General features: G+C 35.4%; 2 protein-coding genes across 11 annotated transcripts; both read left to right on the forward strand.

The window, feature by feature from the left end:
* Positions 1 to 14,125: 14,125 nt before the first annotated feature.
* LOC130987491 (RNA-binding protein Y14A-like) lies at positions 14,126 to 20,024 on the forward strand. 10 transcript variants are annotated; one of them, XM_057911020.1, is made up of 6 exons: positions 14,126 to 14,516; positions 15,837 to 15,879; positions 17,466 to 17,860; positions 18,304 to 18,440; positions 18,984 to 19,129; positions 19,704 to 20,024. In XM_057911020.1, the coding sequence occupies exons 3-6, from the start codon at positions 17,596 to 17,598 to the stop codon at positions 19,747 to 19,749; spliced, it is 594 nt and encodes a 197-aa protein (XP_057767003.1). In that variant the 5' UTR covers positions 14,126 to 14,516; positions 15,837 to 15,879; positions 17,466 to 17,595; the 3' UTR covers positions 19,750 to 20,024. The 10 variants fall into 10 exon arrangements, with proteins under 10 accessions (XP_057767003.1, XP_057767005.1, XP_057767004.1 ...); XM_057911022.1 differs by having other exon boundaries at positions 14,137 to 14,516; positions 16,942 to 17,860; XM_057911021.1 differs by having other exon boundaries at positions 14,142 to 14,516; positions 17,353 to 17,860.
* Positions 20,025 to 20,466: 442 nt separating this feature from the next.
* LOC130987493 (RNA-binding protein Y14A-like) lies at positions 20,467 to 22,960 on the forward strand. Its single transcript, XM_057911030.1, has 4 exons — positions 20,467 to 20,796; positions 21,240 to 21,376; positions 21,920 to 22,065; positions 22,640 to 22,960. The coding sequence occupies exons 1-4, from the start codon at positions 20,532 to 20,534 to the stop codon at positions 22,683 to 22,685; spliced, it is 594 nt and encodes a 197-aa protein (XP_057767013.1). The 5' UTR covers positions 20,467 to 20,531; the 3' UTR covers positions 22,686 to 22,960.
* The last annotated feature ends 242 nt before the right edge of the window (positions 22,961 to 23,202 follow it).

The raw sequence follows: 23,202 nt of genomic DNA on the forward strand, positions 1-23,202 counted from the left end.
AATAATAATAATAATAATAACAACAACAACAATAAGTATGATTCATAATTCTAAGAATTAAATTATGATTTCTTAAAATAATTCATGAATTAATTAATTAATTAATTATTAATAATAATAATAAGTATGATTCATAATTATAAAAATTAAATTATGATTTTCTTAAAATAATAATAATAATAATAATAATATTAATATTAATATTAATATTAATATTAACAATAAGTATGATTAATCATAATTCTAAGAATTAAATTATGATTTCTTAAAATAATTCATGAATTAATTAATTAATAATAATAATAAGTATGATTCATAATTATAAAAATTAAATTATGATTTTCTTAAAATAATAATAATAATAATAATAATAATAATAATAATAATAATAATAATAATAATAATTTTCATTTTATAAAAAAATAATATTGGATATATATGTAAGTAAGAATCCTGAGAATGAGGAAAAAGAATACCTAAGAAAAGCTAGGAATAAGAATCCTGGAAAGTTGTACTACTTTCCTTGTTTTCAGGATTCTGATTACTTTCTCTATCTAACAAAAATTTAACCAAACACAGGAATTTAATATTTTGGAATCAAATTACTTTCCCAGGACAGAATCCGTGCCAAACAAACATGCCCTTAAAGTAATCTGAATTTTAACTTAATCTAATACAAAGAGGTACGATAATCTGAATAGCAAATATTAACAGCAAATTAAAGTGATCCAACAGTTGAATCCAAAAGTTGAACTATCAAAATATTCATTTGAATATTGTACCAATCAAATCCAAAATCTCTAACAATATCAAAAATTTACGAGCATAAATTTATCAGAATAATATAGAATAGTACCTAGAAATAGTCGAACTCAATTATGAAAACTAGTACTCCTATCATATTATGAATTACGCAATTTCTAAAAATTAATCATTATTCAACCAAGATATCATCAAACGTATTTTGAATTATCCATTATTTAGAGGCATAAAAAAAACAAAAGCACCTAAAACTATAAAAATTAGAAAAACCATAAACCTTGACATTTTAGTAGTGCACAGAACCCATCGGTATCATATTATCAAATGTCCATAATCATGTGCCATTGAGGTATAAGAGTCTTTGATTCGAGATCCCTTCGATCAAAATTTCTAGATGCCTTATGTCAATTATTTTCTGCTATTTGCAACTGTAATTATATACTTCTATTAATACAAGAATATTACCTTGATGGAAAGATACGATTCTTTCCTAGGGCATACCTCCAATTTTTTTTTTTTACGATCAAAGAGAGATGATGAGAAAATTAGAACTATCGTGTTGATAACGTGTTATAAACTAGAGAGAATAGAGAAGAGAATATGTATTAAGCGTATTCAATATGAGGGCCAAAGGCCTCTATTTATACAAGTAGGAAGCTAGGGTTTTAGGGAGATTTCTTGGTCAACACACATAAGATATATCTAGAAGATATATTTACAACAAATATGTCAATATTGACTAATTCATTCACATATTAATAGTCGGTTATATGTATACACATGTATATAATCTAATACAGTATATAACATATGTATGTACATATCAATGTACTTATTTTTTGTGATTTATTTCATATAATATAGATAGTTTATAATTAGTGCATAACATATGTATATTTATGATGATTTATATATATATTTTGTTTATGGTAATTAGTTCACACCTACAAATATTATAGTATAGTAATTAATGATTCCTTCAAATATATTCATTGTCCATTATATATAATGTAAGAATAATGAATTACATTATAACATGAAATATGATAATTTCTCACATAATTTCAAATTTTCAATTATTCCATTAAAATTCTAATTTTTTTTTTTTTGAAATATTTATACCAATTATATTTGATCTATAGATTCTAAAAGAATAGCTTTCTTTCTCAAGTAATAAATAACTTTTCTACTAATCTCTTTATCTTTATGTCAACGCTAATCTTCTCATTTTATTCGTTAATTTTTCTACTAATATTCTTATTGTATGTAAAAGAAACTATTCTCATAAATAATAAGTTAAATTTTTTCTACTAAAATTAACTTACTAATTTTAGATTTTTTTTTAGTTTGTCTTTATTTCGTCTACTCCAAATCATATTGGTATTTTTTGTTATAAATTTTCTATTATTTTAATTAAAATATAGTTAATTTTGTATCTCTAAAATATATTAGTTATATAGATATAAACTATGAACCAAAGATTGGCCAAAATAAATTAAAAGTCACTTTAAGATATAAACTATGAACCATTTTTTGCATTTAGATCATAAAGATCTACAGTGAATTCATCATTTTATTGGATGGTCCTGGGTTCCAATCCCCTATGAGCCCCCCCTCTCCCCCCCAAAATCATCACTTTTACTGCAAATGAACTATCATTGCACCCCGTGCAATACACATGAAATATTTTCGTATTTTCATATATATAAGCACAACCATTTTCAAAAATAGTAAATTATTTTTTCCTGCCAAAAATCACTTTACTATTTTTAGAAATAATTATATTTTTTAAATTTTAAATGGCATGTCATATTTATGTATTGATGATTTTGGATCAACAATTAATAATTAATGTTACAATGACATAACTCATGACAACACATTAATTTTAATATTTTAACTGAATGTTATTTCTATAGTGACATGTAATAAACTTAAGAAGATTTACTTATATACAATTAATAATATATTATGTTATATAAATGGTATATTCCATACAATATGTGTGTGTGTGTATATATATATATATATATTTATCGACTTTAATTTATAATAGATAAGATATTATAGTATATGAATGTTCATTAATTTAATCTAATATATATCTGGTGAAACGAGAAATAATACGGTAAATAAAAGCAGTAAACGACACCGGATTTACGTGGTTCGGTCGAGAAGACCTACGTCCACGGGGTTTTTGGGGGGTTTTCCACTATAATCGAGAGAGTGTTTTACATTTTACAAGTTGTTGGCTAAGAAAGAATGATTGGATTGAGAGCACGAGAGCCAAGAGTAAATTGCAGTGTTCAAGGTAAAAGATAACGTGTCTCTCCAAAGTGTGCATGTACGCGTATTTATAGACGAATACAAGCTAAGGGTAGAAAAGTAATTTCGCCTACCGAACACGCTCTTCGCGTGGTCAAGGGCAAAATAGTAAATTCGACTTTAGGCGGGAGCTTTCCCCGCCCTTTTGGTGATTTCTCTGGCGGAGTTCGCTTCTCTGACAAGAGCCGCACCTCTGGCGAAGGTGACCCCTCAGGCTAAGGTGATCCCTCTGGCGAAGATGACCCCTCTGGCGAAGGTGACCCCTCTGGCGAATATGATCCCTCTGGCGAGTATGATCCCTCTGGCGGGCATGATCCCTCTGGCGGGTATGATCCCTCTGGCGGGCATGATCCTTCTGGCGAGTGTGATCCCTCTGGCGGGCATGATCCCTCTGGCGAGTGTGATCCCTCTGGCGGGCATGATCCCTCTGGCGGGTATGATCCCTCTGGCGGGTACGATCCCTCTGGCGGGCACGATCCCTCTGGCGGTCGTGATCCCTCTGGCGAGTATGATCCCTCTGGCGGGCGTGATCCCTCTGGCGAAGATGACCCCTCTGGCTAAGGCGACTTCTCTGACGATAATGACTTCTCTGGGGAGAGTGATTTCTCTGGCGAGAGTGATTTCTCTGGCGAGAGTGACTTCTCTGACGATAATGACTTCTCTGGCGAGAGTGATTTCTCGGGCGAGAGTGATTTCTCTTGCGAGAGTGACTTCTCTGACGATAATGACTTCTCTGGCGAGAGTGATTTCTCTAGCGAGGAACGACTTCTCTGAAAAGGTGGTCCCTCTGGCACAATCCACTTCTCTAATAAAGCCCGCTCCTCTGATTTATATTATTTCTCTGCTCTGCATATACTACTCCTCATCAGCTACTCCCCCTGGTCTGGTTGAACCGGGTATTCTTCGTGTTCAACCAGCGAAGTGTTGTTAAAAGTTAGCCTTGTGTTGTTTTCCTTAATCCCTGCAAATCATGAAGACATAAGAGTTTTAATACTTGTAAGAAAGCAAAGATAAACATTTTCCCTTTGACTTCGGAATTGTAATTCCAAGTTAGATTTCCTTCTTGTTTGTTGAAGGTTGATAAAGATATATGTACGTCTTTCGATCTGATTTTGTGTTTGCTTGTCCCTGATGCCCTCCTGTTGCTTTATTATTGGCGTGAACTTTTATTCCAAAGACTTTAAGATACGACGATTGTTCCCTTTTTGTAGAGTTGAGTGTTTATCTTTTTGATCGAAGTGTTGGTGATCCCTCTGCCTTTGCTAGGACTGGTAGCTTTATTGAAACCTTCCTTTGGAATTTTGCTAACTCCTCTCTTGATGATTTCGCTGACTCCTTTGGCGGGGACTTTGCTGATTCCTCCGGCGAGGATTTCGCTGACTATTCTGGCGAGGATTTCGCTGATTCCTCTGGCGAGGATTCCGCTGACTCCTCTGGCGAGAATTTTGCTGACTCCTCTGGCGAGGATTTCGCTAACTCCTCTGGCGAGGACTTCGCTGACTCCTCTGCTGCTGCTATCTCCAAGCCTTTTGATGTTGCTCCTCTGCCCTGACTGATATGAACCTCGCCGGTAACCCCTTGAACTTCACCGGAATGAACAAATAAAGATGCGCGGAAGACTTGAGATGACAAATAATATAAAGATAAAGGTGGAAGTTTGTCCCAAAACCCCTGAATCTATTCTACGTCGTTTCTAGAGAGCGGATCCCTAACCCCAACGTATGAATGATGCAGCAACTCGGAGACGCTGAATGACACACGGCGAGGGATGATGAACTCGTCGATTCGTCGATATGTTGAATTCTTGTTTGGATAATCAAGAAGAATTCGAAACTTGAGAGAGAATAAACTCACAATATTATTATCAAAATTCGTCCCCCTTCGTCCAACACATAGCAACCCTATTTATAGGGAACAGGAAACCCTAACGTAAATAAGGAAACAAACGTAACCTAAGAAAACAAAGAAACTTGTTCAGTAAGTCAAAAAAACCCTAGCGAGAAAAAAAAAACCATCTGCTCTGGAAAAGTGCAGAGGAATCAAGTCTGCTCTGGCGGAACGATTCCTCTGCTCTGGCAAAGCTTCTCTGCTCTGGAGCGACTTCGCTGCTCTGGAGCGACTTCAAATTTATCTTAAAAGAAATCATAAATCCACACGACAAAAGAGTATAAATTTTAGTGTGCTCAAAACAATCATTAAACTTCTTCTCATCTTTATTTTCCTTATACGCGTTAGTTTAATTCTTTAATTCACTCTAGCATTAATGTATTGTCAAATAATAAATATGGACATGCTATGAATATACTTGTATAATTTTCTTTTACAATGATTTTCTTAATCATTTTGCAGAATTCAATCAGCCCATATAACTGGGACGAATGAAGTATTTTGAAAAAAATCAAAGTTGTATATTATACATCAAATAATAAAAATTCTAGAAAATCTTTTTTACTACTATGCATAAATAAAGTTTTAGAAAAATTTTATTTCTTAATAGAAACCTAAAATAAAAACAGATGAATATTTTGATGGACATTTTAACTAGCTAATAATGATAGTTGATAAAAATATGTTGTTAATTGATATTGGTCATTGATTTAACTTACATACAACTATAAAAAGTCACATTTATTTAAACAATTATAGTATTAGTGAGATCTCTCTTATATAAGTTTAAAAAATTATCAATATTATCTTTTAAGTTATAAAAATATTAATATAATATAAAAAGACATTCAACATTAAAAAGTATAGATTACTTATACTTTTAAATAATTTAGTTAAATAACTATTACCGTGCATCGCACGGGAGCAAAACTAGTAAGACTTAAATAGCACAGCCAAAAAGCACATAATAACCCTCGTTTTTCTACTTATTTGTCTACTCATTACTCATTAGCACAACCCTCGTTTTTCTTCAAAATCCCTTTAGCCCTTCCCCTCCTATCCCCAAATCTAAACCTAGCTAAATATCTGCTTCAACTAGTGTTATACCCGTGCTTCGCACGGTATGAATATTCATACATATTTGTCATGTATAGTAGAATTACTATATAATTGTAAAAATATATTTAATTGATACAAAACATAATACATGGAATTTAAACAAAATTGAAAATTTACATTATATAATATAAAAAATAGGAATTAAAAAAACAAAAAGAGTTTCATATCATACAGTTTATATTATAAGACGGTACAACATAAATATAATGATATACATAGAATATTAAATTAGTGATTGTGAAAATTTATACATTGCTATTGAAATATAATTTATCATGTAAACATACCCTGAAGATAACAAATTCTTTTTGATATAAGCATGCCCTGAAGATAACAAATTCTTTTTTTAAAATTTTGAAAGAATCCAATAGTTTATGCCAAACGCATTAATGCATTTGTTTTATCATTTTGCAAGTAAACTTATACGGAACGGAAAAAGTGAGATAGAGCACGCCACTTTTGGCGTTTTGTGAGAGAGAGCACGCCTGTCCGAACCACGCCGTGGCTCTACCCGTCATCGGCCACCTCCACCTCCTGAAACAGCCACTCCACCGCAACATCCACCGCCTCTCCCAGCGGGCCGGCCCCATCTTCTCCCTCAAGCTCGGCGTCCGCCGCGCCGTGAGCAGCCCTCGCCGATCCAGCAGCAGTCGTCCAGCAGCGGTGCTCCCGCCTAATCGCCGGGCAGCAGCGAGTTCGCCGCGCCACCAGCCCGGCGTTGCTCGCTGCACACCGGCCGTCTCAGTTCGCTGCTGCTGTGCCCGTCAGCCCGGCGCTCGGAGCAACCTCACCGCAGCTTGAGAGAAGCGACGCCATCGACGTCGCGCGGCCTCGACGTTCGCGGCTCAAAGCTGCGTCGAAGGAAAGCGGCGACGTCGTCACAGATTGCCTCCGTTTGTGAGAAATGGCATCGCTCCAGCCTCCCCTCCAAAATTACCCGATTGTGTCTAATAACTTTGCTCCTGTCAGTCGATCATCATCGCCACTCCACAGTTCTACTAGGGATTTCACCACTACTGATCAGACGACAATGAACTCTACGACAGTAATGACGGCGCTTCTCTTCCCCGAGTCTGGGATCACGATGCCTCCGAGCATCACTGTCACAGATAGTTCGGCGGAGAATGCTAGAGCTACTGATGATGTTTCGTTCCCGGAAATCGCTGCGGTGATGACTACCCATACTGTCGGTGTCTCTACTCAGGCCGATGGTCCTAAGGGCCTGATCCCACCTCGCTCGATCGGGACTGCCCATCCGAATGTGCTCAGTCCACCGTCTGCTTCGAAGGTGTCGCCGGTCTCTTTTGCAGATAAACTGAAAGCTAGGGATGGCAGTCCGACAGAGCAAGTTTCCAAGCCTAGGGACGTCCCCGCTCATGACTTTACAATCCTCCGGCCAGAGTTGGTGGACCTCAAACGTTGCCTTGTTTTAGAGCCTTCTTTCCACCAACGACAAGTCCGGCGTTTCGCCCATGCGGTTCACGGCCGGCTGATCCTCCGCAAAGGTGAGTCACCTCGGTTTGCAGCGGATCTTTGGCAGGAACTTCAGCAGCTTTGGAAACCGTCTGTTGGTTGATCGATTCATCCTCTCGGAAAAGGTTACTTCACTTTTAATTTCGCCACCGACGAGGATAGGGCAGCGGCCTTCGCTAAAATGACTTGGCGTCTACGCTCAGGTATACTCCATCTCCAGGCTTGGGTGCCGAATTTTGATCCCTACAAAGCGAATTCAACCCTTGTTCACGTATGGATTAGAATCTTTAACTTGCCACATGAATATTGGCACCCAGAGGTTCTTTCCGGGATCGCACGAGAAGTGGGTACGCCTATCTTGATTGATGGTCAGTCTGCACAGGCTCATGTGGGTCACTTTGCTAGAATTCTTGTTGAGTTAGATGTTTCGGCTGATATTCCTGAGGCTTTAGATATTAAGTGTGGCGACATTGATTTTACTGTCAAGTTTGTATATGAGAATTTGCCTTATTACTGCTCGGTTTGCAAGGTTGTGGGACATATTTCTAACGAATGCAGAAGGAGGAAAACAAACACGACCGAGGAGGGCTTTACGGAACATCAGGGCCGGGAACGTGGTCAGTCCAAGGTAGATGACCACAGGGTTCATCCTCGTCCCTACACCGGAAATCAGGAATCTCCAGCAAGGGCTGGAAAGGCTTTTGCTGAGGTTGGACAGAAACTGAACTCTTCTTCGGACTCTCCTACCTCATCCAATCCCTTTGCTGTGTTGGTTTCTCTAGAGTTGCAAGATGAACATAGACTTGTTTGTGATGATAACATGGAAAAGCCGCCATCTGATGGAGGCCGAGCTTCAGATGCTTGCATCTATCAGGACAATCAGGATAGAAAGGATTTGGAACAGCTTGAGTCAGATGACGAAAAGAACCAAATTGAGGTAGTGGACCAGGAACACGAGAGGACTTCTGCACCTTTGGTTGTTCAGCCGCTTGCTGTGATGACTGACAACAACGATTTGCTCACTTTGACTGGGACGACAGGACCCATTTCTCGTAGACGAGGGCGTCCGAAAGGGGCTATCAACAAGAAGGGGAGAGTTTCTGATTCTTCTATCAAGCACAGGCTCCGTCGTATCATAATGAATGGCATGTCCTCGGATTTCCAAAACTCAGCACGCCGTGATGATATGCAGGGCCCAGGTCTTGACACTTCTTCACCTGTGGAGTTCCTGAATAAAGTGAAGTATGCTCAGTCTAGAGGACAGATTCTGCAAAACTTTGTGATCAACTCCGATAACTCTTCCGATGCAGCCCATGCTATGTCGATTGTGGCCTCTAAAAAATGGGGCGATATGTTGGACGATGAAGATGACGAGGACGACCATCTTAAAATGTTCTCTTAGTCTTGGTTTCTTTTTTTGGTTACCCGGGGTTTCTTGCGGGTGCTTTTGCTTGTTTCCTTTGTCTCTGGTCTCTCTTTTTTCTTTTCTTTTTAATAAAATTTCTATTTCAGCAAGTAAACTTATACTATTTTCTATGATTTCTTATTTTTTTTTTACAAAAGGTAGTGTTTGTAAAAAAAATAAAATAAGAGATAATATCTTTCTCTATCTTTTTTATATCTTTCTTCCGTAATGTTAACTAAACATTCGATACCACAATCTTCTTAAATTTTTTTAAAATTATATTTACTTGTTTACATAAATATGCGGCACAGAAAAGGATATGTCGTATACAGAAAGGGATATACTAATTTGATGTACTAACAATTAATAAAAATTAATGAAATATTGGTAAATTTAATGATGTAAGTAAAAATGGTCCATAGTACTTAAGATAATGAAGATAATAAATATACTAATTTGACAACTACATAAGGAGATGCAGATTAATCTAACATATACATAAGTTGGAGTAAAAAATATATAAAAAATTATACTACCATTTAACTTTTGTATTTAAGTGCATAATTATGAAAAAAAAATCATCTTAAATACTACAACAAACATAATAATAATATAGTGGTCGTGTCTTCTATTAAACAGAGAAGTAAAATATAAATTACAAATTTCGAAAAAATTCTTTATAAACCACATTATCAGTACTATTACATTCTTCATCACCATCACCACATACCAAGATTTTTAAACCTTGCCGACTGATGACCCTTGAGATAGCAATATAAAGTTGATCATGACTGAACACAAGTTTCTTCAAATACAAGCTTACATGTGCCAATGATTGTCCTTGACTTTTATTAATGGTCATTGCATATGAAACAACCAATGAAAACTGTCGTCTTTGGAATTTGAAAGGCAATCTTATATCAGAAGGTATCATATTGAGCATATGGATCAAAACTAATTGACCAACATTGTGACCACTTAGTAATTTTTCCTCCAACACATGAGAACCCAACTTTTGTAATCACAAGTCGAATGTCATTACACAGTTCATTATGATGATCAATATTTCTCAAAAGCATTATCGGAGTCCCAACTTTCAAGAACAATTCATGATTTGGCAAACCAAAACACTTCAAACTATTCAAAAACTCAGGAGTGTGAATATCGTTGATCTATATCATCTACTTGAATCATATCTGCAAGAACTATTTGAACTAAAGTACAGTTTACCATCTCCAACCCCCAAATTAGTCATGTATTCATTAATGGAATGAACTGCATCTAAAGTAGGAGCAAGTATTTCCCTATTATCCAAGTAAGACAAATCAAAGTTATCACTATGAAACAATGGATATGTGCTAGATACGATAGTTCTTAACGGATCACCACCGCTCTTAAGCACAATATCATCAGGTAATCTAACCACAGGAACACCATCACTATAACTCCCAACTAATCCATCTCTAACATCAGCAATCCAACTGGAAAATTCTTCCAATTCAGTGGTCATTATTCCCATACATTTGTTTTAGACGCATATTCTTTGTCAACCTCAACACTTTGCAACGGCTCCAAATGTATGACGAATTTATCGTTGCATTAACTATATCATATGTCTATTACCTTCAGGGATAACGGGTAATATTTGCCGAAAATCACCACCAAATACAACAGTTTTACCATCAAACGACACATCTAATCTTTGATTCATCACGCACTCACATTATACCATGAATACTTCTATCTAAAGCTTCAAAACAATACTTGTGCACCATAGGAGCTTCGTCCCATATAATAAGCTTTGTCCTCAAAATTAACTCTGCCAATGGACTTCCTTATTTTATAATACACATAGAATCCTCATTGATACTAGTGGGAATCTTGAAACGTGAATGCGTTGTTCTTCCACCAGGAAATAACAATGAAGCAATTCCACTTGATGCAACATTCAAAATAATTTCCCCATTTGAACGAATAGCAGCAGACAATTACTTCCATATGAAAGTTTTTCCTGTTCCTCAATATGAAAGTTATTCCAGTCCCCACTTGATGAATATTTCTTAACACTAATATTAATATCTATTCAATTATAAAAAATGAATTTATACCTCTAAAGTTATATATTATACTCCATCCGTCCCATTAAAAGTGGCATGTATTTCATTTTGGGTTGTCCCACTGTAAGTGGCATATTTCCACAAATGGCAAAGTTTAACCCTTTTAAATGTGGACCCCATCACTTTTAACACATTTACACATTCTCCTTAATTCTAGTGCCGAAAAGTTTTGAGCAACTTATAGTGGACGGAGGAAGTAATTAAATTATAATGTACGTTTGGACAAACTAAAATATAACAGCAATTGATTAACAATTATAAAAATTAAGATAAATTGATTATAAAAATAATTCCTACATTTATATAAGAGCATTTCCAATGTAAAGTTGCAAATGAGATGCATCCTCATAAAAATTCATTGGGTGTTGTATGTTGAGTAGGTATGATTAGGAGAGAGGGGATGCAATATTGCATCCCCTATAATTGGCATAATGTGGGGCCATTCGATATTTTTTACTTTAATTTATTTTCTATTTTTTGTTTTACACAAAATCTTGCGTACACCCAGGTGTACCGTACAATTGGGTTGATCCGTACTCAAAATAGTGTTAATTACTCCCTCTGTCCCATTAGTAGTGTTCCACTTTCTTTTTGGGCTATCCCATTAGTAGTGTCTCATTCTCTTTATTCTTTCTATTAATTTATCATATTAATGTCTTCTCCTTTTTTTTTCTCTCTCTCTCTATGAACTACTATAGTTTATCTCTATTTAATTTATAATAATTATTTTTAATTATTAATCTCGACAATTGTGCAGTAGTTCTTTTGATTTACAATTTTGTTATTATTTCGAAAGGTGCTTATATATTGCCAAATAGTAGCACTTTTTTCTTAAATTTACCTTTTTTGTGAGTTCCTATTTTTTTTATTTAGTATGCATTCCTATTTTACTTTTTTCATGTTATACGGTTTCCATTAAATAAAAATCTTTATTCTTTCTAATATTTATAAAATAATTAATTTAATATTAAATTAATTTAAGTGGGTTGAAAATAGGTCCACAATGATGTCAGCAAAAAATTGAATTTTAAAAAGGTATTATTGGAAGTGAAATAAGAACGGGGAATATGATGATGTGTATATGATGATGCTACTAAAAACCTTAAAATTAGGATGTAGTGTTGGAGATGGTCTAAATGAATAAGTTGTTTAGCTCATTGAGATATCTCATAATACAATCCATGCAATAAGTAGTGTTTTTGCCTATAATTTTTAAAAGTGAGCAACATGAATTACTATAGTTATACAAATAAATTTACAATCAAAATAACAAAAGTTCGTCAATATGAAATTCATATACAAATTTAATTTATAAAATAGAATCGTGTTCTGTGTCAAGAATAAATAAAATAAAAATAAAAACATTCACACTCCTCATCATTTTTAAAAACACGCCCACCCATATTACATAATAGTAATTGGGGGTTATTATTTTGTAAATAATATATTATATTAATAGATATTTTGCTACATTATCCATATTTTTTGTAAAAAATATTCACTTTTTCATTTTTATGTAGAGTAAACCCAATCAAAGATGTTATCCAAATTCAAGTATTTAATAATCAATTATTTACATAAGAGTACTGAAAAGATACGTGTGCACAAATTTTTGTAAATAATTTTAAGAAAGATTTATAATCAATTAATTGGATAAGAGATTGAGAAAATATAAATAAAAAAACATAAAAATATATATATTATTTTTAATTTTAAGCATATTTTATAATTCTAAATACAATGTTACTAAACTAACCTTACCTTTCAATATAATTTATAATTCTAAATCCTAACGCACACAAAAGTCAACACGACAACAACGCACACAACTTTCAACACTCCAACTCCGGTCGCCACCACAGCCGCACCGTTCGCTGCTCTCCAAATGTGTGCCGTCCGTCACCGCCGCACAGCAAGAGGCAACAACTCTTCAAGGTACAAACCGTCTCTGCCCATGCGCACTGCACGCCGCTCTTCAGTCATCGCATCGGAGCCGCGCCGTACCACCGCCTCCAATTGTGGCTGCTCTGCTGGCAGCCTCGCGCCATTGCCGCCGCACCAAGGTAGCTCCTCAAGCCATCATCGCCGCACCGCAACAACTCCTCAAGACATCGTTGTTCTCATAAGCTAACGGCAAGCTTTTTGTTCCTCCTTTTGTTCTAAGGAGTTATGATTCTTAATTTGGTGAGGTTTTTTAATTTGCAAGATTTGTTTGTAAGATATAAACCATTTATTTGGTTAGATTTTCAATTTCTGAAATTGGATTGCTGAATTTGAATGCTCAATTGTGGTTGAGCTTTGAATTGAAAAACATGCAGATTTTTTTTTTCTTTTTTCTTTCGAATGTTCAATTTCTTTCTGATTTTGATTGTTTGATTTATTATTATTATTATTATTATTATTATGAATGTTCAAAATTTCTTTGAATGCAGATTTTGGAATGTTCAATTTCTTTCATTTTGATGCAGATTTTGAATGTTCAATTTCTTTCGATTTTTCAATGTACAATTTTGGTTGAAACCTTTTGCTATTAATTTGTCAAATTAGAACTATGTTCTTATATGCTTTAATTTTGCCTCTGAGATTTTTTTATTAGTTATCGATTTTGAGCTTATTTGCGGTTTGAATTAAAAAAAAAAAACTTTGCTATTTAATTGCCGAAACCTTTGAGCCTGAAACCTTTGGGCCTGAAAAGATCAAGCCCATGGACTCTTAAACATAGGAAAATTCATATTCATACTATTATAAAAGCCCAACTATAATAACAATACAATAAATAGTCATCTATCATTTGATTTTAGGGTTTAGAATAGGGGTGAGCAAAATACCCGAAATCCGAATATCCGATCCGATCCAATCCGAAATTTAAACTTTGGTTCGGATTAATCGGATCTTTGGATCGGATCGGATTGAATTTTAAGAAAATTTCGGATATTCGGATCGGATCGGATCAGTACTTTTCAAATCCGAACTAATCCGAAATCCGAATTGTATTTAATATATATATATATATATATATATATATATTGAATATGTTAATTTATATATATATAAATTTTGAATTATTGAATATGTTAAAAAGTAAAACCTAAACCCTAATTTCCTAACTAAATCAGCGCCGCACACACAGCCACAACTCCACTCCACCACCGCGTCTGACTCCCATCGCTCTCCAGTCTCCACCACCGGGCGTTCCGCGCCGACGCCGTCCCACCCCGCCGGCCACCACCCCACCTACTCTTCGCCTGCAATCCCCCACCACGCCACCTCCGCGCTTGCAATCCCCCAGAGCAGCTCGAAGCTCGAGCGCAGAGCGCCGCAGATCTGCGCCTCTCTTCCCGACGGCCGACGCCCTCCACCTCTGACCTCAGAGTTTCAGACGCCCTCCCCAGAGCACCTCATCGGCGCGTCATTCCTTCAGGCTGCAGGTAGGTTCGATTTTAGTTTTTAGTGAACCTCAAGAATGTTGAAAATTGATGCTTAATTATGACTTATGACTTATGAGTTATGATTGTGTTCGAATTTTGTTGATGTGTTCGAATTTTTCAGCCTTATGAATTGGTGCAGTTGTTTCTATTTTGTTCGAATGAATTGGTGCAGCCTTATGAATTGTGTTCGAATTTTTCAGCCTTATGAATTGGTGCAGTTGTTTCAATTTTGTTAGAATGAATTGGTGTAGCCTTATGAATTGTGTTCGAATTTTTCAGCATAGATTCTTCAGTTGGATTTTCGGATTGTTAGGCGTATGTATTTCGGATTTCTTGTCATTTTGGATTTTCGGATTTTCGGATTTTGCTTATATTTCGGATTTTTTCGGTTTGGATCGGATTTTATCCGAAAACTTCGGATTTTCGGATTCGGATCAACGGATTATATGGTTCGGATTGGATTTTATTTTCTTCAAACTTCGGATTTTCGGATCGGATCGGATCAGGCAAAAATCCGATCCGTAATCCGAATGCTCACCCAACTTTAGAAGCAAACACATAGGCGCCGCTAGACGCCTTAGAATCTTCTCAAGTCACCTAATTCCCCTGCCTCCCTTGGTTCCCCTTCTCCCTCGTCTCATCTTCAATTCCAGGCGCCTGGAGATACAACAACAGATTGAAGAAAAATTATCTTCTCATCGTCTACATCTTCCCCCTTCTCCTTAAATCTGTAGATCTTCTCAAATCACACTTAATTCCCTTGCTCCCTTCTGCATCTTCCCCTTCTCCCTCGTCTGTTCTGCATCTTCGCCTTCTCCCTTGTCTGCATCTTCAATTCCAACGCTACCCTTTTCCCTCATCTGCATCTTCCCTTTCTCTCTCGTCTGCATCCGTCGCTTTTGTTATTGCAGGCTGAAGAAGCAAGGTAAGCTACGGCAATATACAAAAATCACTTGGGGATTTGAACGCTAAGTTGCTCCAATGTGAACTGCTTGCTTTCCCTTTTTTTTAAAAATCTCATTTGCAATCCTAGTTCACAGTTACATTAAATTTATCTTGTTTTCTCATATGTTTCTGTTTTCTTCATATTTCTTTAGAAAAAAATTATTTTTGTGCTAGGTAGATTATATTAATGTCTTTTGATAAATTTAAATAAATATGACTTTTATGAATTTCTTTAATTTTTTTTAAATAAAAAATAGTATAATTTTCAGTTGTCATGATTTACTTTGTTCTATATAGTTGAATTTTTTTTTTTACTTTGAGAGGCTATAATTTTGTGGCAAAGCTCATCTATTGTTTTTTGTTTTAATTGTGTAGATTTGCGAGGAACACCCTTGTGAGAAACTTCACAACAACACATGTAAGTTTTTTATGATTTTTTTAATAAATAAAGATGATTTTGATGTTTTTAGGGAGTTTTTTTAAATAAATAAAATACGATTATTTCATTTTGATTTTAGTGCAGATTTTGATATGTATAGATTAGTATTATCAAAGCTTTGAAAACCTTACAGCTAAGTATTTTCATATGTGCGTCAATTTAAGTATTTTCATATGTGCGTCAATCTTTGAAAAGCTTTGGGTTTCTGATTGGTGTAGTTTGTTTTCTTGAAAATGATTTCTTTTATTTAGGATGCTGATGGGTATTGTTTCTTGAGGTTTCATGTTAAGCTATATACATGGATTTGAATTATTATTGAATTTACTAAGGTTATTTGCAAGTCAAACATCTCGATTGAGCTTAAATATTTCTGTGATTTGAAGCTCATTTTGTTGTTTTTTGGATTGTGTGCTAAGTAAATAAATTTGATGTATTCTAAATCTGAATACAGATTTAGTTGGTCTGGTTTGTTGAAATTTTCAGTGGATGATATAGATAAGATTTAGATATGAATTTGAAGTAAAATCTGAAAATTTTCCCGCTAACAGCAGCTAGTATGCTCAGGTTTTGTTAAAAAACCACTGTTTTGGCAGCTAGTGTACTTAGATTGAATGTCTTTTGATAAGAAAAATAAATACAGAAAAAAAAAAATTCATTTCTTTTTTCATCTCGTTTCAATCGAAAATATTCAATATCAATACTCCTTGCATCATATAGAAGAATCATTAGGAGCCATTATATATTATATTTACATTCATTTGTAGCAAAAAAAAGGTAACAGAAATGGTAGATAACATGATAGTATTAAATTTCTCTTATGAAAATAACATATGATTTTTTTTTCTCCTTGATGATAATATATATAAATCATGAATATATACTAAAACCATTTTTCTTGTGGGTGTTGCAATAGGAGAGGTTCCATTTTCATGCTCCAGATTAAATTTCTCTTATGAAAATAACATTATATGATTTTTTTTTCTCCTTGATGATAATAATCATGAATATATACTAAAACCATTTTTCTTTTCGGTGTAGCAGATTGTAGAGGTTCCATTTTCATGCTCCAGATCTTCACCTGCATACAAAATTAAAAAATTACTATCAATTGCAAATATCATTGTTTTAGAATTTATTGTAATAATTGGGTTGTAAATTTTCCAAAAAAAAAAAAATATAAATAGAAGGACCACATAAAAATTATAAAACACAAAATGACAAAAAATAATTAGAGCAACCAAGAATAGAGAGAGAAAGTTACCTTAGTGAAATATGGTCTGAAATGATTTGGTATTTATAGGCTGAGTATTCATCAATTTGGCTCCAATGTTGGTTATTTATGAATTTCAAATGTGTATCTGGGCGCCAGTTTTTGGAGCTAAATTCTAAAGAACCAGCTGTATAAAGCAAAAGTAAATATTAAAATATTAAATTTTTACAGTTTTGATGCAGTTTGTACACGCAATGACAGATTATATATCTGCGCAGCCTCTGCTTTCCACATGCACAAACAGAAGCAACATATATGCAATAAGAAATATAAAATTTTGGAATTTTTAATGCAGTCACAAACTTGAGCCCGAAGTCACAAATTTTACCCAGCGGATAGAAAAGCTCGATATTTACTGGATAAAAGGCAGCTACTTTTGGCGAGAAACACGTTCCCCAAAAATCTATACTTTAATATTAGTATAGATGGCGAATGCGGAGGCGGAGGCCGTCGATTTCGAGCCTGAGGAGGACGATCTTATGGACGAGGATGTCGGCGATGGCTCCCCCAACCGAGCTACCGTTCCTCGCCTGAAGTCCGCCATCACCGGCGGCGGCTCCTCCACCGCTCCAAAGAAGACCAAGGGCCGCGGGTTTCGCGACGAGGCCGCTGCTGAAGCGGACCGAAATGCTCGCATGTCCGCCCCCTTCGATTCGCTCGATTCAGAAGGCGGTCCTGGCCCCGAACGATGTCAGTATCCAAAACCCTAATTATTTTTGAATTATTCCGTTTTTTATTTTTCCATTTAGGTTATTTGTGTGAATTCACCTTGCTTCTAACCGTTCTGTTGATATCTTTGTTCGGACATAGTTGCTGTATTAGAAATTTGAAAACATGTTATATTTTAGATCAGTTTCAGTAGAACCATTTTGGTGTATATTATAATCGAGCTTGATACTCTCGCTTGGGTTGCTTTTTGGGTAGTGTTTACATTTTCCCTTGCACTCATAGTGTGGGAGAAGTGAGCTCTAGATGTACTACTGATTGAATTTGTTCGGGTGTTTGACACTGTTGTTTGTTGCAAATTCGAAGTGGAGGCATGTTTGATTAGATGACACCATTTGTTTTTCATAAAAACTTCAATTGGATATTGGGATAGAAGTTGAGGTCTAGTTGTGATTGCACTTTTGTAGCTATTGAAGGATGGATTATTCTGGTTACTGGAGTTCATGAAGAGGCTCAAGAGGACGATCTGCAAAACGCATTTGGTGATTTTGGAGAGATAAAGAATTTACACTTGAATCTCGATCGTCGTACGGGTTTTGTCAAGGTATATAAATCTTGCGTTCTTTTACGATTCGTTATGAAAGTTACCTGCTATATACTAATTATGTAACATGTTAAAGAGAAATCTAATGACATTCTATATGATGTTTATCAGGATTAACTTTAAATGTTATGTAAATCTTCTTCTTCTTCTTCCACATTTTTACATTTTACACTTTGTTGAATTTGAAGGCATACCATCCCTTTCTGCAACCGCTTTAGATGATATTATAACATAGATTCTCTGTATCAGCAATTGAGGATCCTGTAAAATAGTTTAATGTTATAGCCCGGATGAACATTTTGAGTCTTACAAACTACCCTTGTGTGTAGATGGGCTCCAAGAAAAGATTATTATTTACTCTGAGTTGCCTAAGCAGCATATTTGCATCTCTGAAGCAGTCTTTACTCACAAAGGGATTAGTCAGCATGTTTCTTTTTCTGCTCGACACCCTCATGTTTTTCTCGATAATAATCTATTTATCTTTCCCTTGACTATGTCGCTTGTATATCCATTGTCCACTAAATGTGTTATGGTATTTTCTAGGGCTATGCTCTAATTGAATTTGAGAAGTTTGAGGAGGCACAGAGAGCCATAAATGAGATGAATGGAACTGAACTCCTAACCCAGACCATGAATGTTGACTGGGCGTTCAGCAAAGGTCCATTCAGAAGAAGGAACATTAGGAGGAGGTATGTGATCTCAAATTCTCTGCAACAACAATATAAGTCCCTCTGTTCTTTCTAAATGTCTAACTCAAATTATGGGTTCTTATTACTGTTGCTCATAGTATAGGACTAGGAAATAGCTGTACCAAACATGATAGTGCTCCCCATGTACTTTTGGAGCCAGAGGTAATGTGCAGAGCTTGGGAAATACTGATACTGGAAATGTGCATGTGTCACTTATTACCTTAACAGACAAATACATCATTTGGAATGTTGTTGAGGGGGCATGTTAAATATTTTAATTATCAGTTAGGGTTTGTAATAATTCAGACATGGTGAATCAATGTTAGGATACGTAACCTTGAAAAATCTCTCCACTTTGAATATGTTAGATGACACTCTTCAAATCTAGTTTTGAGTGACCCATATTAGGTTGGTAATAATTTTGAATTGTCTTGTAGTGGGAGTTGGAACAACCACATTATAAAAAGGGCATGTAATTGGGGATTAAAAAGTTTACAAACCCTCTTTTCATGTCTGGATCCTATCCGACTGTTACTGTTTTGTGATTCATCATTTTTATTGAAATCTTCTACAGATCACCTCGGGGTCATCATTCCAGGAGTCCAAGGAGGAGATTCTGATCATGGTGGCATGTGAGAGTTTTTGGCACTTTGATTTAGAGTGAAGATACAAATGTGAATCTTTGTTAACTTTTAACAATGTGTACGATTGTTGTTTCTGTTGTCAGTTTTCGTTCATTGACTTCATTTCAGCTGTATTAACGTATTTATGAGGCTTCTTTGGATTGCTCTTCCTGGCTTGCTATTTATATAGGTTGGTACTTTAGTTGAAGGATGTTCCAATGTTGTGTTCTTATTGATTCCGATCAGTGTATTCATTGCCTTTTTGATTGGTATTTGTGCTTGTCTTGTTGTAAGATCATCATTTTGTTTTGGGATAATCATAATTTGTCATTAACTTTTACGTTTTTTTTTTAAATCTATATCTATATATATAAAAGCTCATCCAACTTCACAATTTTTTTCCCGCCCAAAACTAGAGTGTAATTTCTATACCAATCACTATTTAGTCCTATCTTAAATTTGGTAATTAACAATTAATTAAAGCATTAAATATGATAATTAGTTGATATTATAAATATTGTTATAATATAAAAAGACATTCAACATTAAAAAGTATAGATTACTTATACTTTTAAATAATTTAGTTAAATAACTACTACCGTGCATCGCACGGGAGCAAAACTAGTAAGACTTAAATAGCACAGCCAAAAAGCACATAATAACCCCTCGTTTTTCTACTTATTTGTCTACTCATTAGCACAACCCTCGTTTTTCTTCAAAATCCCTTTAGCCCTTCCCCTCCTATCCCCAAATCTAAACCTAGCTAAATATATGCTTCAATGGCGAATGCGGAGGCGGAGGCCGTCGATTTCGAGCCTGAGGAGGACGATCTTATGGACGAGGATGTCGGCGATGGCTCCCCCAACCGAGCCACCGTTCCTCGCCTGAAGTCCGCCATCACCGGCGGCGGCTCCTCCACCGCTCCAAAGAAGACCAAGGGCCGCGGGTTTCGCGACGAGGCCGCTGCTGAAGCGGACCGAAATGCTCGCATGTCCGCCCCCTTCGATTCGCTCGATTCAGAAGGCGGTCCTGGCCCCGAACGATGTCAGTATCCAAAGCCCTAATTATTTTTGAATTATTCCGTTTTTTATTTTTCCATTTAGGTTATTTGTGTGAATTCACCTTGCTTCTAACCGTTCTGTTGATATCTTTGTTCGGACATAGTTGCTGTATTAGAAATTTGAAAACATCTTATATTTTAGATCAGTTTCAGTAGAACCATTTTGGTGTATAGTATAATTGAGCTTGATACTCTCGCTTGGGTTGCTTTTTGGGTAGTGTTTACATTTTCCCTTGCACTCATAGTGTGGGAGAAGTGAGCTCTAGATGTACTACTGATTGAATTTGTTCGGGTGTTTGACACTGTTGTTTGTTGCAAATTCGAAGTGGAGGCATGTTTGATTAGATGGCACCATTTGTTTTTCATAAAAACTTCAATTGGATATTGGGATAGAAGTTGAGGTCTAGTTGTGATTGCACTTTTGTAGCTATTGAAGGATGGATTATTCTGGTTACTGGAGTTCATGAAGAGGCTCAAGAGGACGATCTGCAAAACGCATTTGGTGATTTTGGAGAGATAAAGAATTTACACTTGAATCTCGATCGTCGTACGGGTTTTGTCAAGGTATATAAATCTTGCGTTCTTTTACGATTCGTTATGAAAGTTACCTGCTATATACTAATTATGTAACATGTTAAAGAGAAATCTAATGACATTCTATATGATGTTTATCAGGATTAACTTTAAATGTTATGTAAATCTTCTTCTTCTTCTTCCACATTTTTACATTTTACACTTTGTTGAATTTGAAGGCATACCATCCCTTTCTGCAACCGCTTTAGATGATATTATAACATAGATTCTCTGTATAAGCAATTGAGGATCCTGTAAAATAGTTTAATGTTATAGCCCGGATGAACATTTTGAGTCTTACAAACTACCCTTGTGTGTAGATGGGCTCCAAGAAAAGATTATTATTTACTCTGAGTTGCCTAAGCAGCATATTTGCATCTCTGAAGCAGTCTTTACTCACAAAGGGATTAGTCAGCATGTTTCTTTTTCTGCTCGACACCCTCATGTTTTTCTCGATAATAATCTATTTATCTTTCCCTTGACTATGTCGCTTGTATATCCATTGTCCACTAAATGTGTTATGGTATTTTCTAGGGCTATGCTCTAATTGAATTTGAGAAGTTTGAGGAGGCACAGAGAGCCATAAATGAGATGAATGGAACTGAACTCCTAACCCAGACCATGAATGTTGACTGGGCGTTCAGCAAAGGTCCATTCAGAAGAAGGAACATTAGGAGGAGGTATGTGATCTCAAATTCTCTGCAACAACAATATAAGTCCCTCTGTTCTTTCTAAATGTCTAACTCAAATTATGGGTTCTTATTACTGTTGCTCATAGTATAGGACTAGGAAATAGTTGTACCAAACATGATAGTGCTCCCCATGTACTTTTGGAGCCAGAGGTAATGTGCAGAGCTTGGGAAATACTGATACTGGAAATGTGCATGTGTCACTTATTACCTTAACAGACAAATACATCATTTGGAATGTTGTTGAGGGGGCATGTTAAATATTTTAATTATCAGTTAGGGTTTTCAATAATTCAGACATGGTGAATCAATGTTAGGATACGTAACCTTGAAAAATCTCTCCACTTTGAATATGTTAGATGACACTCTTCAAATCTAGTTTTGAGTGACCCATATTAGGTTGGTAATAATTTTGAATTGTCTTGTAGTGGGAGTTGGAACAACCACATTATAAAAAGGGCATGTAATTGGGGATTAAAAAGTTTACAAACCCTCTTTTCATGTCTGGATCCTATCCGACTGTTACTGTTTTGTGATTCATCATTTTTATTGAAATCTTCTACAGATCACCTCGGGGTCATCATTCCAGGAGTCCAAGGAGGAGATTCTGATCATGGTGGCATGTGAGAGTTTTTGGCACTTTGATTTAGAGTGAAGATACAAATGTGAATCTTTGTTAACTTTTAACAATGTGTACGATTGTTGTTTCTGTTGTCAGTTTTCGTTCATTGACTTCATTTCAGCTGTATTAACGTATTTATGAGGCTTCTTTGGATTGCTCTTCCTGGCTTGCTATTTATATAGGTTGGTACTTTAGTTGAAGGATGTTCCAATGTTGTGTTCTTATTGATTCCGATCAGTGTATTCATTGCCTTTTTGATTGGTATTTGTGCTTGTCTTGTTGTAAGATCATCATTTTGTTTTGGGATAATCATAATTTGTCATTAACTTTTACGTTTTTTTTTTTAAATCTATATCTATATATATATAAAAGCTCATCCAACTTCACAATTTTTTTCCCGCCCAAAACTAGAGTGTAATTTCTATACCAATCACTATTTAGTCCTATCTTAAATTTGGTAATTAACAATTAATTAAAGCATTAAATATGATAATTAGTTGATATTA

This window comes from Salvia miltiorrhiza, chromosome 6 (genome assembly GCF_028751815.1).
Source record: "Salvia miltiorrhiza cultivar Shanhuang (shh) chromosome 6, IMPLAD_Smil_shh, whole genome shotgun sequence".
In the NCBI taxonomy this organism is placed as follows: Eukaryota; Viridiplantae; Streptophyta; class Magnoliopsida; order Lamiales; family Lamiaceae; genus Salvia; species Salvia miltiorrhiza.